We start from the raw sequence: 17,241 nt of genomic DNA on the forward strand, positions 1-17,241 counted from the left end.
AATTTTTAATATTAATAAATAATTTTTAATTATTTTAGAGTTAGAAAATCAAACATTTTAGATTGCAGAAGAATTTTTGGAGAAACATGGATTTCCAAACTGCCTTGGCTCATTAGATGGTAAGCACATAAAAATAAATAGTCCTGAAAAATTAGATCTTTTAAACCAATTGCTTGGTTTAGCTGATAGCAATATTTTATATAACTATATATCTTATCATTAGATTAAATAAATGTTTGTCTCTAATCTTTTCTAAAAATTTGGCCTTTCTACATGCATTCCATAGTTGTATTTTTTCTCATACATAATTGTATAATGTATGTTATTCATAACTTTTTTATTAAATGTATAACATTTTTCTTTTACTTATATATAATTTGAATATGATTGAAGTTAACCTCCTATTATTTGTTAACTTAGAATATCTTTTTATTTTTTCTATTGTAATCTAATAACAATGTCTTAAATTAAATTTTATATTTTGTACCTAAATAATAAATCATTTGGAAGGGTGATGGTTTGTTTAAAATTTAAATTATATTATATGATATATCAAAATATTTATAATCTTTTATTAGCTTTTAAAAGTAATAAATTTTCTAAATTAGAATCTAACAAACACCCACGCTTCTCCCCTAAAACCTGTTTTGCGATACTAAACGCTCCACAGGAGCACTAGAGGGAAGCGGGGTATTGTATTTAATATAAATATTTTTTAATTCATGGAATTGTTCAAAAATAGTAATTTTGCTATCATTATTTAAAAAATATCTATCCAATATATTATTTGTTTCTTCTTCTTTAATCTCTAATAAATTCATAATATCTAAAACTATTTTTTATTATATATCTATAAAATGAATATTAATATGACTTACAAGATTTTTCAAAAAATTTTCAATATAAAAAGGAAAAACTGATGTTTAATGTTTCAAATGATTAGATGAAAAATCAATATAAAACTCGGCTCAACATTTAATAATGAATAAATTTAAATAAAATAAAATTTTATTTTCATTAAATTTTAATTAACAAATATTATTAATATTTAAAAAATAATATAATTTATATATTAAATTTAAAGGAGGAGCGCCGCTCCTCCGCTCCAGCCCTAAAAGGAGCTACTCCCGCTCCCGCTCCTCATTTTTAAAAAGGAGGGGCCTCCAGCTTTTTTTGAAAAAATGTAGATTCAAAAAAAATGAAATGTTTAGTGTATTTTTGTCTTTATTTTTCCTTAGTTTCCCAAATTTAGTAAAGTTATTCAATAAAAGAAATTGAAGGTTTAAAGTGTATTTTATGGTTATTTTTTAATTTTCCGTTATTTCCCCTAATTTTACCGGGGAAATTTCCTGAACCAATTTTTTCAGGAAATTTAAATCTCTAGTTACCTCCCCTCGTCTTTGGTAGTCGTGACATGATTTTAGGTTAGTTCTATTTGAAAATTTGACTCAACAAAGGTTAAATACGCTATTGAATGTAACTACTAATACAACATAAAAAAAATTATTGCTAGATTTTATTTTGTATAAGCTAGACTGTTTATAATTTAAATATACATAAAAATATTCATAAATACAATTGAACAGCAAATAATTTAATATAAGTTTAATCATTTATAAAATGTATAGCATAAATACTAATATTTAAAAAAAGTTAGGATGAAATTATAATTTTCCTAATTTTAATGTAAACTTTGGCCCATAAATAATTAACATTATGGCAGAAATATTTAAATTTTTCTACCAAAAATGGGGGAAAAAAACCATATGTGACGATAATGATATTAAATTATATGTTCCTTAAGTAATAAAATAATTTCTATTCAATCGTTTCTTCCTCTTCTTTGTAATGCAAATATATTTTTTGGTAAAAGAGTAGGTATCTTGATGTTAATTTTATTTTAAAGAAATACATTTATTGATATAATTGTCACCTTTAAATTGAATCCCGAAAAAAATTCCAGGAAACCCTTACTGAAAAAAAGCCACAAAATAATTATAGATTGCTTTCATTTTTCTGATAATCAAAAATTTTATTTGAACTATTATATTTAAAAATTCATAAATTTATAATTGGGTTAAAATTTATGAATATAAATGTTGTTGAATCTTCAAACGCTATTTTTAGTTTTTATTTAGGTCCCCGTAATGATAATTGTTTTTTTGCTTAATACATTAAAAAAAATAGGTCGCTTCATACTAAGCTCCCTAATGTGGTAGAAAAAACTGCATATTTTATAAAGCAGCATATTTATTTCGCGTTAATGTGTGTATTGAGTATTTGATTTAGCAAATGCGCCTACACAACTATAATTCCAAATCAAGGTCTGTCTTTTGGCTCAAGGTGTGAGTGTTATATCAAAGGTTTTTTATTATCTGACGTGATAAGTTTCGCTGATTCTAAAGTGCTGGGAATGAAAGCTGAAGATAGGGCTATAAATAAGATTAACAGCTTAGTAAAGTTTAGGTTGCGAACCGAATTTGCTATTTTACTTAATTTTATTAAGATATTGCAACTAGTGATCTGCATCGGGCCTAATTTTTCAAGCTCGACCCGGCCCGAATATTTTTTAAAAAAAGTTTTGCCGGCCCGGCCCGAAATTTTTTAAAAAAGTTATGCCGGACCGACCCGAACCCGAAATTTTTTTAAAAAAAATTTGTCGACGCGGCCCGGCTTGAATTTATTTAAATATAGAAATTAATTTTTATAATTACTCAAAATAAAAGACATATGTTATATGTCGTTTAGTTTCAATAAATAAAATCAAATATTTTTATTTTAAATAAAAAATTCAATATAAAATTGATAAATTTAGATATATTTAAAAAAATTTCCAAGGTCCGATCCGACCCGAATTTTTTTTTAAAATATTAGGCCCGGCCCGAACCCGATTACTTTAAATAGAATTAGGCCCGACTAACTTTGCAGATCTCTAATTGCAACATATCAAGATTTTAAGGGTTGGGTTTGGCTTTGTTATTCCTATAGGTTATTTATTTTGGGTCATTGTCCATCAACAACATTTATATGATTTAAAAATTTTTTTCTCAATTTCTAAATATAAATTTGAAGTTTTGCTAATTAAACTTTTTTAAATCGCGCCGGGCTAAGATCAATTTCATGTTATAACTGATTTCATCAAAATAATGAAATACGAAAAAGTTAATAATAAAGTTAGGGTTATGTTAAATCACGAGTCCTAGATTCAAAATATTTTTCCTACCAAACATGGATTTAGCCCACTAAACAATTTTTTTAGTGTGGTTGAGAATGTTCTCTTTACTAAACCTATATAGATTAAGATAATAATATTATCAACTAATCATTTGTGAATTATTGTATTTGTAAATATCTATTTTGTATATATTATGTAGAATATAATTTTTAAATGTCAAAAAATTATATTCGGCATTATATTGATTATTGTGTATCAATTTAGTAAGGTGGGGTGGAGGGGGGTAAAATTTTGGTTGGTATTTTTCATTATAAATTTTAATATTTTTAGGTACCTTTTTTTTGATTACAAATTTAAAATATTATCTTAGTTTCACACTTTTTTCTTATAATTTTATGTTATTATTGCTTTTGGGGAAATTTATTATTTGCTTAAAATTGGACTTACAAAAACATTGGTTAAAGAAAATAATTTAAAGTTTATGCTAATCTTCTATTTAAAAATCGAGTATATCGAAGAAATAAATTTACTGAATGACGTTCATGGTTTTATAAATCGATTTAACAAAGTAAATTATATCTTTAAATTAACATTTGTGCATTTTTAAAAAAAAGTTTTTTCCATCACTCTATAAAACTTATATGGTGTTGTTCTTTTTTAAAACTTATTTAATTTATATTCTAAGTTCATCTGTTTTTTACAACTAAATATGTTTTTTTAAATGGAAAGGATACTCATAAGGATAAAATTTAATAAATATTATAACCATCCTAAATTCAAATAATGCTAAGTAAGAACAAAATTTCTATCAATTATGATGAATGCAATTGATAAGATACCGGTCTATTTTAGTGTTGATAAACGGCTCGTTTTGAGCCGATTTTTAAAAACGGCTAACTCAATATTTCATTCAGAACATAATTACGCAAGCCGGAAGATTTTACTCATAGAAGGAAGAAAGGTCTGGACATATATTTTCAAAATCTCGAGGCTTAAGCAATATTTTTATAGCTAAAATATTGAGTTAGCCGTTTTAAAAAATAGGCGCAAAACGAGCCGTTTAACAACACTAGTTTATTTACCCTTCACTCCCTAGCACCTCCTTAAGACTAGCCGGTGTAATACAATGATCATTGCATTTAAACCATTTATCATCGTCATTTGCTTTGTGGCTATTGTCATTTTGCGACGTGGAATGATTGAAGGAAGGAGTGGAATGATTATTTTTAACGTAGCAAGCGTAATGGCCAGAGTCGAGATTCCCTATATGGTTTACAACAGCGAATAAGAGGTATCTGATTTTTTCATTAATATTTTTATAGATACATAAATCTATAATATCAGAATGGGAGAAATAAAGACAATAAAATAAGGACTAAATAAATTTAGATTTCTTACATTATAAAATAGGGGACTTAACATTTTGCCAGCCATGCAAGGTTATAATTTATCTATATGTAAACCGTATAGTGATTGACATCTTCAAGGGTTTCAATGTTTTTTAAATAAATATTTTACTCAATTACTTGTTAGAAGCTATATCGATCCTGGAATCAATAACGCCATCTTTACAGGACGCTAAAAATGGAGTCATATCAAGTTCCTCTGGAAAAGATACAAATTTAGAGATTTTCTTGTGATTTTGAATGCTGTGCTCGAACCTCTGTTAAGTATTGAATAAGAAATAAAAAAATGCGAGAAAAGCAATGAGTTTAAAAAAAATAGTAGAATAGAATATGTCACCGTTATCATGGTTTAATATATTGTGCTTCCTTTTTGAAGGTTATCAATATAATATGTAAATAATTTAAAAATAAATTTTTGGAGTTGTTTATCATTAAATTTCATCGAATATTACAAATCTATGTGGTGATTTGGATTTCAGTGAAAATATCTTATTTACGATGTTATAGAAAACTAGCTAATGAAAGTTGACCAGTGGGTCAAAATATTTCGCTCCCATTTTTAACAGTTATAATTTAATCAAGTAAAATTTGCTAAGGGTTTGATTATATAATTTATTCAATATATAGGGGTGTTTTATCGACCTCACCTAGAAGTTGTAGCCTAAAAAAGTCATTTAACCTAGAGATAGGTTTTAATTGAATATTCACCTAAATTTAGTAGGCTGCAGAGTCACCTAGGGTCATCTATAACGCAAATCATCTTATCTATTGCTATGAGAAAAACATAAAAAAGATTCTAGGTGTGTTTTATCGATCTCACCTAGTAGTTGAAGCCTAAAAATGTCATTTGACCTAAAGATAGGTTTTAATTGAATAGTCACCTAAATTTAGTAGGATCCAGAGTCACCTAAGGTCATTAAAGCAAATTATCTTTTCTATTGCTATGAGAAAAACATAAAAAATTCAATCACTAAGTTTTCAACCGGTTTAAAAGGTAATATGTGTTGCGTAATATGTTGACTAATGAATCGTCGAAGCCTAATTAGGCTTAGTTTAAAAATCGGAATCGAAAATAGATTTTTTTTAAAAATTTATTTTTCGTTTTATTATTCTAAATTTTAAATAGAAATTGAATACACAGTGTAAAAGGTGACCAATGTCTTAAATAGTCGTTTAAAAAAAATCAATATAGTCTAAATAATGTGAATTTATAGTTTTTGTCCTAAATAATGCTTTAAATATGAATTACCAATGTCCAGGGATGTAACGATATTTTTTATCGCATCGGATCGATATTTCACCCTTTTTAAATATCGGTTATAGGCCAATTATAAAATTTGCCGATCCGATATAAAATGGCATCTTTAACAAAAATAAAATGTTATAAAATTTTAAAAAAAAGTTATATCTAAAATCATTTATTTTTATAAATAAAATCGAAATCCATTTTTATGTATATTTTTTAATAATAATTATTAATAAACATTCTGCCATTTTTTTGCGCATTCTGTTTATAAAAGCGTGCGATAATCTCTTCAGAATCTGTTTTTAGTGAAGCTGGTGATATCGACAGTTACCATCGCCGCAGGCTGACCTCTGATAAATTGGATTGGTATTTCTAAAAAGAAATCTTTGATATATTTAGTGTTGTTAAACGGCTCGATTTGAGCCGATTTTTAAAAACGGCTTACTCAATATTTTCGCCAGAATAATATTGTTTAAGTCTCGAGATTTCACTAATAGATGTCCAAACCTTTGTGCCACCAATAAGCAAAATCTTGAGGCTTGCATAATATTTTTCTTAATAAAATATTGAGTTAGCCGTTTTTAAAAATCGGCTCAAAATGAGCCGTTTAACAACACTAGATATATTATTGTTAAATATTTATTTATTACTTATTATATAAAAGTAATTTAAGAATAAAAATATTTTATATACTTTAAGAATTGCAATTGAATTGAATATAAACTATAACTGATCATTATAATATATTTAAATGACATAAGTTATGGTATAGTTAAATTATAGATGGTATACTAATAAAAATTATATTAAAATTAAAACCATTGGTATCTTTACAGAATACAAAATTAGATATGATATCGGATCGGTAATCCGCCGATATCAATTTACTATCGGGAATATCGGATCGGATCTACCTCCAAAAAGTGGTATCGGTACACCCCTAGTCATTTTTATAGGAAAAAAATTTCGTTTAAATAATGTATGTTTTAAATGTGAATTGAATTATTATACGTGACCAATGCCGTAAATAATCGACGATTTCAATGCCACTAAAACTAAATTTTGCTTTTATCTATCATTAACTCTCTAAACAATTAGAAGTAAAAACTAAAAATATTGAATAACTTATGGAGTATAATTATAATGTAAGGTAGAGGTCTGCAAAGTAATTTTTTCGCAGCCCGAGTCCGAATTTAAATTATTATTTTGTCCGAGACCGACCCGAGCACACATTTTTTAGTCCAACCCGACGCGAGCCCGAATAAAATTTTACAATTTGAAATTATAATAACCAAAAAAAATTTTGTGTATTTATTCATCGCCATCTTAAATAAAAGTTTATTTTGGCCATAATCTAATCAAGATATATATTAAGTTGCATTTTATTTAATTTGTAAAAAATATTATAAAAAAACTAAAATACAATCGAATCTAAAAATTATAAATAATTTAACTATATTTTCATATATTTGTTATCAGCACATCGACCCTTGGAAATAATTTATTGCGTATACCATCAACAGTATCTATTAAATTTCTAGAAATTGTCGTGAGATTTGGAATGATGCTTTTAAAATCAATATTTCCATATATTGACCCATTTTTGGCAAAATATTGGCAACAATCAACAAAGCCTTCCCCATGAATTGCATCAAATGATCTCAAATCACGTCAACAAAGCATGGTGAGCACCTTTGTACACTCTTTTTTTTAATTTGGCACAACTTTAAGTTTTTTGGGATCAGTACCAAAAAGGCTATAAATTGTTAATTCAGTCTTTTTACTCTCTATTGTAAATACGCATTTATGCCTAAAATAATTTAATATCATAAATTAGCAAAACAACTACTCATCATAAACAAATCAAAACGTTTTCTAGACCGCAGATTTGCCATTGGCATTTTCCATTACTTCATTCATTGCTCTTAATCTTTTCACCAATTTTTTTTAATTTGGCATCCATTGAAATAATTTTTTTAATATGAAAATATGAGGCAATTTAATTAAATAGGTATTAGTAAAATATATTATATTTAACTTGATAGAATATGATGAAATAAAGTATATAATAATATCACTAACTATGCAATGCAATGTACTAAAATATAATCACATAAAATAGTTATTATAAAATAATAATTGAAAATGACATATAATGATAATTTAGGATATTTATATTTTATTATTTTTCGGTTCGGACAGCTCTTACAACCCTAACAGAGCCCAAAAAATATTTTTTTAATGTCCGAACCCGGACAGCCTGTGCAGTTATCTAATGTAAGGTGTCTGTCCAAGTAGTAATGCAAAATCGCTACACTTAAGCCGCCTCAACCATGAAGCTCAAGCCCAAAATATAGGCTCAGTCTCGGACGAGGCGAAAAAATGGGCTCATCCTTGGAGCGTAAGCTAAAAAATCAGCTCAGCCTTGGAGCTAGAGCCGAAAAAATTGGTTCACTAGAAATCTGTGTATTATCGCTCAATATTGAAACTTAATAAATAATTATACATATATTAAATTTGATTATTGGAAAATAAGGATGGGTATCGTGTTACTTTTATTTTAAATTTCTATGGAAAATATTGACTCTATAAACATAATTTTGCGTTTTTATAAATTTGTTCTATTTTTCTGTTTTTTTAGATTTCTAGAGAAAATATCAGTGTTGTTAAAGTAGCTCGCTCTTTTTTTGGCAGCTATAGATAATAGCGCTCTACTTTTTTTCCAATTATTTATTTTTTTAGCGAGCTCCTTTTTTGGCGCTATTTAGCTACTTTAAAAAAAATGAATGTAACTATAAACATGAAAATTTAAATTTTAATTAATTTTTTTAAAATCGTTTAATTTGGTAAAGATACAGCAAGCTTTATTTTCTTTTGCCGGTTGAGTCTGAATTGTTGACTATTGAAACGCGAGAAGATATTAAGAAAATCTCAGAGTTTTACTCTGATGATTTATCAGGATCGTATGATGAGTTACTTTATGATATCAAAATTTTGGTATAAAAATCTTGACAGAATAGGGTACTCTTTGAGACCAAAAAATGTTTTGCAGGCCTTTTTCAAGTGTAATTGCACTTTAGATTCCCTGCCTAATATCAAAACATTGTTTTTTTTATTTAATACCTTACCGATTAGTACCTGTACTAATGAAAGGTTTTTTTAACAAAGGTTAAAAACCTAATTAAGAAATAGCACCGGAGAAAACCATTTAAATGGATTAGTTTTATTATATATGTATAAAGAAATTATTTAGATAAAAATTTGATTCTAGATAATTAGCCAAATCTCAGAGAAAAGTAGATCTCTCTTTATAAATTCAAATCATAAAATTACAATATGATTATAATATGTTCTTATTAGTCATAAAATTTTTATATGCAAAACTTATATTATACTATTTTAATAAAAGTATTGCATTTGCAATAAGGGTTATTTATATCTTGATAATATAATCACTTGTATTAATTATAATTGTTAAATTATATTTTTTTAAATACTGTAATGTGCAACAATTACTTATATTTTATTGTAATTATATATTTTTTTAAATAGTTATAAACAACAAATTTTTAATATAATAATCTGTATAAAATTTATAATTTTGAAATTCATTTTATTGAATATTCTCATTAAAATAAATCCTAGTTAAATAAAGGAATGTTATTTATAATAAAGTATTTTAGTAATAAATAAAATCTATAATGAAATATGAGTAAAATTTTGTTATAAGCAAAAATTTAATTAATATAATTATTTTTAACATAGAATAAGATAAATTGAGTAATCATAAAAAATAGGAGGTATGGGAGGCGATTTTTTTTTCCTACACCGAATGGATTGAATTATTTTACAATTGAACAGTAAACATTGATAAAATTTTCAGAATAATGTTTTCAGTTGCCTATTAATCATAAATTTAGCCAAAACTTTGTTATTAATATTTTTTATTTATGGTGGCTACGTGGTTAGACACTAATAAAGCTTAAAATTATGGCAAATTTTAGATATTTCCAATTGTTCAGCCGACTTTAACAAAGATGATATAAAGATAACTACTGAAAAATTAATATTATATAGTATTTTTTTAGGGACCGGGCCGAAGGCCGGAGGAAAGAGAGTTTGGGGGCGAAGACCCAAAATAATTTTTTAATCCCCCTTTTGGATAAATCCTAGCTATGCCACTGCATATACCAATATTTCTCAGAAACTGGCTGAAGTTATTGTCGATTTTATAATTGATACAGTTCAGCCAATGACATTGGTTGATAATTTATACCATGATTAAAACTCTATCTCTTGGTACAACAATTTATTGTCGCCAGACACTAAAGACTGAGATAGCAAACAAAGATGCCCTAGTTAGAACCATAAAAACGACCTCCCTTGATAATTTTTTTAAGGATATAATAGAAAATCCCTTAGATGAGTTTTTTAAATCTAAAAATACAAATGAGTATTTTTGAAAATTTTTCTTATATTAAAAATATGTATATAAAATTAAATACTGTCTTGCGCTCAATTGTTAGTGCTGAGAGATTATTTAGAAAGGCGAAACTTAAACTTTCTGATGGTCGCTCTAGACTTGGGGATGATAATATAGAAATGATTTTATTATTAAAATGGGAAAAAATTAATAAAAAATGAATATTACCATAGATAGTTATTTTTTTTACATAAATTAGTCTTTTTACATGAATTTTTTATAATCAAAACGAAATATATTTAGATATTTATAAATGGTATTATATACTATGCAATTACATTATAAGCAAAAAATAAAACAAATTTATTTCTATTTCTAATTTTTTTTATAAAAAGTAGTCAAAGCTACTTTTAAAAAATAGTAGCTAATATCGTACTTTTTTTGATGGGTAACGATAGCAGAGTGCGCTCTTTTAAAAGAAAGGTTAAACAACTCTGGAAAATACCTACCCTTATAAACATATTTTTTACCTAATTTTTAAATATTCAAAATCAAAATTTTCTATTCTTCTTTCTAATTAATTTCCTGCTCTTAAATTTGTTATTTTTTAATAATAAAAAGTCGGGTAGAATTTAATCTATTTTAAATGATAAAAACAATCATCATTAAAAAAGAGTGTATCCATTGATCTCTTCGAACATTGAGAATTTAAGGTTATAAAGGATAAAATAAAATATAATTATCATCCCCATATTACAGTGAAATGAGTGTCATTATACAATAAAGGGGGTAAAAAGGTAAGATTTTATTTTAATTAACAAATATTGGAATTAATTTTATGGACAAATAAAAAAAATTCGTTCAGGACCGAGCCAGGATTTATTAAATTGGAATGCGATAATACACAGATGAGTTCAAGGCTGAGTCGATTTTATCGGCTCGTGCTCCAAGGTTGAGAGATTTTTTTGGCACGCGCACCGAGTTGAGCAATTTTTTTGGCTCGCTCTCCAAGGTTGAGCCGATATTTTTGGCTAGCACTCCAAAGCTGAGCTAATTTTTTAGGCTATATATTGGGCTAAGTCGTTTTGGAGTCGGCTTCAGTAGAGGAATTTTGCATTACCATGCCCAAGTACACCCCAGTGCGTAAGAGCGGCTCAGTTATACTCCACTATGAAAATTGGTATTTTAAAAGAATATTCGTTATCTATATTCGTCCTCTTTAACTTTATAATATGGATGATGGCGTGACGGGCAGGAAATTTTAATATCTTAAACTTCACTAGGAAAAGAGATATTTTGAAAAAGTTATCGCCCTCTTCGGATAAGAATAAGTTGATATTTATTGGTCTAATTAACGTTTCGCGTGATAAGCAGGAAATAGTTCGCAATTTCTTAATTGTATAATTAATTAATCCCTTTCATTGATAGACTTATCATGTTCAAGAAGTTGTTGAGAAGAATCACCACGGGATTAGACGAATTCACCAATGCTAGTATTTCAAGGAATAAAAAAGGTGGATATTGTTTGTTGTGCTTTCATTTAATGGTTACTGAGTGAATAGATATTTTATCTTGTTTATTTAATTAATTTAGCTAAATAAATTTTAATAACTAAAAATTTTCATTGGATGTGAAAAATGAATGATCGAATATTTGTCGTTAAATTGGTCGTTGCAAAAAAAATATTAAACACTCAGCTTATGCACCACAAATGGGCAGAAATGATGAAGAGGATATATTTACGGACTGTTGTTAGAGATGACATCAGGTGTGCCTAATGGAGAAGCAATTTTGCTCGGCAGCGAATTAATAGATATAGTAAAGGATGTATATGAAGTTCATAGAGGACTTAGCCTTGGAGTGAGAAGTGATGAAGAAGAGATAGTCCCTCGATTTTTGGAGTGCTCCCAGATGTGTTTTTGTTCAAATCGACTTTTAAGTTCAAATCATAATTAATAGAACTTATTGACCAAATAAAAAAAATTTTTATTAATTTTTTTAAAATGGATAATTTAATTCTTAATTTTTTTATCTAATTCTTAATCAGTAAAACTTTATTGATATTTCAATAAAATAACACATGAGAAATATAGTAAGTAAAATTTTAATGCCATATTTGGAACTAATACAACTTTTTAAATACAAAGAGTGTGCCACTGTTGCTGACGAATACTCTTTTTTTTTAAAATATGTAAAGTTTATTTTATTTAATGTCTTTCGAATTGTGCAATTGTCTTTTAAATTGTGTATGTATAATAAATTTGCTATAAAAAGTATTCGTTTTGTTATCTCCCAGCATTTAAAGTGGATTAACTTTACTTAATCTAAATATGGATACTTTAAATAGTGGAATAAAAATCGCCAAACAAATCGATAACTTAAAAGCAAAGAGATCCAACTATTTTTAAAAGTACTTATGATAGGCGCGTACGCAGCCCCCCCCTCAAAGCCAAAAAGTATGCCGGATATATTTTAAAAAATATTCTTGTTTATATTAATTTATATTTGTTAATATATATTCCTATCTCATATTAAATATATATTTAATTACATTTATTATTCATCAACTAAGTTTTTATCAATTAATTTCGATTTCAAGTTTATTATTTTCAAATTTTTAGTGGCGTAATATTTATCTACCATTTTAAAATTTCTAGTCAAATAATAATTATTTCTGAAATTGTCCAACAGGGAGAAAGAAATTGCAACCTTGTCCAACGAGATAGAGTCTCCGCCATCAAGCAGTAACAGCCTTTATGGAATTAGAAGAGCCGATTATTTGCTATTACTGAAATATCGCAATGGCCTGAAAGAAATATTTCCTCAGAAGCAAGAAAATTATTGGATTCAATGCTTATTCCAAAATTTTTTCTCATTAGAATGTATTATTTAATTATACAACTATTTTATGTATTACTTTTCTAAAACATGACATTGACTTGATTAAGAAGATGAGAATAGAGGAAAGCATTTTATTAGAATTCAAGGAAATTAGGGCTAATGTTGATGAAGAATTTCATTATATGTTATTGTTAAGCCAAAAGCAGAGCTATACGTGTTTAATATTTGTCTCCCTCGACTTGCAGCAAGGCAAGCTCATAGTTAAAACATTAATATAGGATCAGTAGAAGAGTATATCTTAGATATAGATACATTTATAACCCAAATAAATGAATGGTTTTTAATTCATCATGCAGCACTTACCAATCTGCAAATATTACTTCCATAAAAGCCTTCCCAACCTTTTTCAGATAATGATAGAAAAAAAAATATTTGTTAGATTTTTACCATGAAGATGTTAAAGTATCTTATGATGCCTTATTAGCTGAATAACTATGTTTATAAGATTAACTAGGGTTGATATAGTTCGAAAAAATGCTATGGATACTCTGCATTATTTCAAACACTAAAAGGGTTTATATTTTAGCAACTCTTCCCATTAGTAAACTAATGAGAGAACATTCTCTTTTTTAAGAAGAATAACAAAGCCCTGCAGAGGTACCATTTGCAGGGCACGGCCCGAATTTTTTTTTAAAATTTTTACGGCCCAGCTAGGGTTTTTAAAAAAAAAATTTTAGACCCGGCCCGGCTTTTTTTTAAATAAAATTTTCAGGCCCGACCCGGATTTTTTAAAAATAAATTATATTTATTTTTGATTTTTATAGCTAATAATAATGATTTCAAATATAGGCTGTTTTAAAATATACTGCTCGGCCCGGATATTATTTTAAAAAAAATTTTCAAATTCAGGCCCGGCCTGGGTATATTTAAATAAGGCCTGCAGATCTCTGAAAAACATACCAAGAAGTACAACTTCTGAAAGTAGATTGAAAGGTTTGGATCTTTTGAATATTCATAGGCATTTGACGACAAGCAAGGATGAGATAATTGAAAAATTAGCTCAATCCCAACGAAGATTGGATTTTACATTGTAAATATATAACATACAAAATACAATTATTCCTAAGAAACTTTTTGTGTATTAATTTATATTTCTAACATTTAAATTTTTTATACTTTATATAAATTTTAAATCAAAAAATTCAAATTTCTATTTTGGGTCATTTAAGTGATTCTTTAAATATAATTATTTTATAATTCACATTAATTTAAAATTGTGTATTAGAAATAGTTATTAGTCCTAATAAATTTATGCTTGATATATTAAGCAGTTGTATAAATCCTATTTTATAGTAAGTGGTAATTGGTACACCAAGAATTTTCAATAAAAAAACGAATTTGTTTATGTTTGTCTTTCATTGACAAAAATAAAGTTATTTGTTGGATTTAATACTTTTATTTTGCAATAGAAATTGAATGTGGTCAATTAAATTTCCTTAAATGGAAACAAAATATTCAAACAATTAAAATTTATTTAACAAATAAACTATTGAAGGGTTTTAGACGATTTATTAATTATAAAAGTAAAAATAGCTTAATTAACAAAACCGCCCAACTTGATTAAATAATTTTTAATATATTTATAACTGTATTTCTTTATATTAACATTAAATAAAATTTGAGCAAAAAATTAGATAAAATTGATTTGAGCGAAATATTTTGATTCCAAATAAACATTAAAAGATTTATCTCCATTATATACTCAAAGTCAATAACTATAAATTTAAAATTTGGTGATATAAAATAATAATTGTTAAGAAATTTCGAAAACTTTTAAATGGAAGCAAGCTACAATGGGCAATTTTCTCATGGTGAGTTGCTTGGTGGACTCTTGATAAGTTTTGCAGTTGGAACATTTGATTTTAGATTGACTACCCAGATTTTCTCTGCAAGTGAACCTGTAGATAAATTGAACAAATATTTTCTAAAATTAGTAATTTACTTTTTTTTATTATATGTTAAAGATATGCGATTCCGGATTTTTCAGCCAATTCCGATACTGCTAATTCTTTGATTTTTTAAGACTATTCTTAAATCATTTTTTAATGCTTACAATAATCAATTGAGTAATAGATTTTATTTAAAATGATATATCTCCAGAATTTGAACAAATTATTACTTTAATTTTTATGCTATTTTAAAAAAGTTAATAGTAATCTGACTTAGTTAAAAAAAATTAACATTATTTGACTATGGTTGTTTTTACGATTGGTTAAAATTTAATTTTTATATAAATATATATGTTAATGTCAATGTGTTTTTTCCGGCAATGTATTATTTTTTCAACTGTAAATCATTTTTTGAGTGTGTTTTTTAAAATTTAAAAATCGGATTTTACAGGAAATACATTTCATCATGTTATTTATATAAAAAATTTTGGAAAATCTAATATAAATATTATTAAGTTCTAAAGTTCATGACAAACTTGTCTAAAATTTATTGGGTAGGTATTCTAAACATGATCTAATACATTTTCGGTAAAATCATTTTAAATTTAAAATAACGCGCTCAAAAAATGATTTAAGTTGAAAATATAACAGATGTTAACATATATATATTTTATAATATTTAAATATTTTTTTCTAAATTAAGTGAATAAATAGAAGGCTCTCAGCGTCTACATAGGGGAGGGATAGGGTAATAACTTGATGTGGGCGCGGGCCTAATTTTTCATTTACGGCCCACCCGCTCACGGTGGCAATAAAAAAATTTAAGCCCATTCACGCTTACCACTAAAAAATTTTCGACCCTACCCGCCCGCTCACGAAGCAATATTTTGATTCACGCCGTCACGCCCGAAAATTCACGGTGTTTTTAGATTTTTCAAAACTATTGCTATAATTTTACACTTTTTTAAATTCATTCTATTTATTCTCTAATTATAATCCATATTAATAACAAAAAATAAATACAATCTATAAATCGAAATTTATTAAGAAAAAGAAGAATGTCCATCTCTTTTTATTTCAATTGTGTACGACTTTCCTATAATAAGAGATTGGCTACAGAAAATAACCTTTCACTAGAAGCTGAACTTGCAGCTGACAAAATTTTCCTCGATAAATTTCTCAAAAAAGGAAATAAATATTCCTGCTTCCAAAACTTCAAAATATTGTTGTATTTATCCTATATGAATCTATTAAGTTCATCCTCACAGCTTTCATCGGTGATGTTGATGCTTCATCAGAATCATCTAAAAATTCTCTAAATTATCTAGAATATACGGTCTTTTATGAGTGTAAGATGAATTAGGAAAGTTATAACTTGTAGCTGGTGATGACCATTTAGAATATACGGTTTTTTATGAGTTAAGGATAAGTTAGGAAAGTTATAAATGATAGTTGGCATCTTATGCATATCATCTAATTTTATATCATTTAGCATTTTTAAGATTGTTATATATATCATCCTTTCGTTCTTTTATTAAAACTTAAGTCTTTTGAAATTCTGATCTAGAATTAAATCTACCTTATGTAGTGGCTGCATAATAATCTTTTAACCCGTTACTGGTTAACGGTGAAAATTTAGACACCACCTCCTATATATCATTTTTAAACGTAGTAGTTTTTATTTTAAAAAATAATAAAAAAGGTTTTTATATAGTTCAGACATGTACTTCAAAACTGGAAAAGAAAAATATGAAAAAAATATTTTTTAATGTCCCTAAGAAGCCCTCAAACATGGCGAATTTATGAGGTCTAAAATGCAAAGTCTTCTAAGTGATCTCAGGTGCATATTATGAAATTATTTCGATGAAAACTAGTGTGTATATTTATTTTATAGATATATCAATATTTATCAATCATTTTTGAATTTTTAAACAATTAAAATTTTAATAGGTAACCATATAAAGTTGACTGGTGTATATATGCACCGTTAACCATCTAGCAGTATAAATTATTAAAAAATTCAAACAAATCAAATTTAACATAATGAATTTTAAATTATACTTAAAACTAGTAAAATCACTAAGGGGGGGGGGGAGTGGGAGGGGTGGCTTGAGCTCCCTGAACATTTTGAAAAAAATTTTTATACCCCAAAAAGGTATTTTGAAAATTATTTCAAAAATTTTTTTTGAGCCCCCTGAGAA

The 17,241-nt window shown here is 26.7% G+C and overlaps 1 protein-coding gene across 4 annotated transcripts in view; it reads right to left on the reverse strand.

The window, feature by feature from the left end:
• Positions 1 to 1,659: 1,659 nt before the first annotated feature.
• The window catches only part of LOC135926092 (ubiquitin carboxyl-terminal hydrolase 22-like), an 89,468-nt gene continuing 73,886 nt past the window's right edge, over positions 1,660 to 17,241 (reverse strand). For 2 of the 4 annotated variants that reach the window (XM_065461775.1, XM_065461774.1), the window contains exons 9-12: positions 14,923 to 15,049; positions 4,702 to 4,838; positions 4,258 to 4,470; positions 1,662 to 1,882 (exon numbers count right to left, since the gene is read on the reverse strand). In XM_065461775.1, coding sequence (XP_065317847.1) covers positions 1,819 to 1,882; positions 4,258 to 4,470; positions 4,702 to 4,838; positions 14,923 to 15,049 — 541 coding nt within the window. In that variant the 3' untranslated portion in view covers positions 1,662 to 1,818. Of the gene's footprint in view, positions 1,883 to 4,257; positions 4,471 to 4,701; positions 4,839 to 14,922; positions 15,050 to 17,241 lie in introns of all 4 variants that reach the window. The other 2 variants (XM_065461772.1, XM_065461773.1) reach the window with 2 other exon arrangements.

The sequence above is a fragment of the Gordionus sp. m RMFG-2023 genome, chromosome 3 (genome assembly GCF_954871325.1).
Source record: "Gordionus sp. m RMFG-2023 chromosome 3, tfGorSpeb1-WG-v2, whole genome shotgun sequence".
In the NCBI taxonomy this organism is placed as follows: domain Eukaryota; kingdom Metazoa; phylum Nematomorpha; class Gordioida; order Chordodea; family Parachordodidae; genus Gordionus; species Gordionus sp. m RMFG-2023.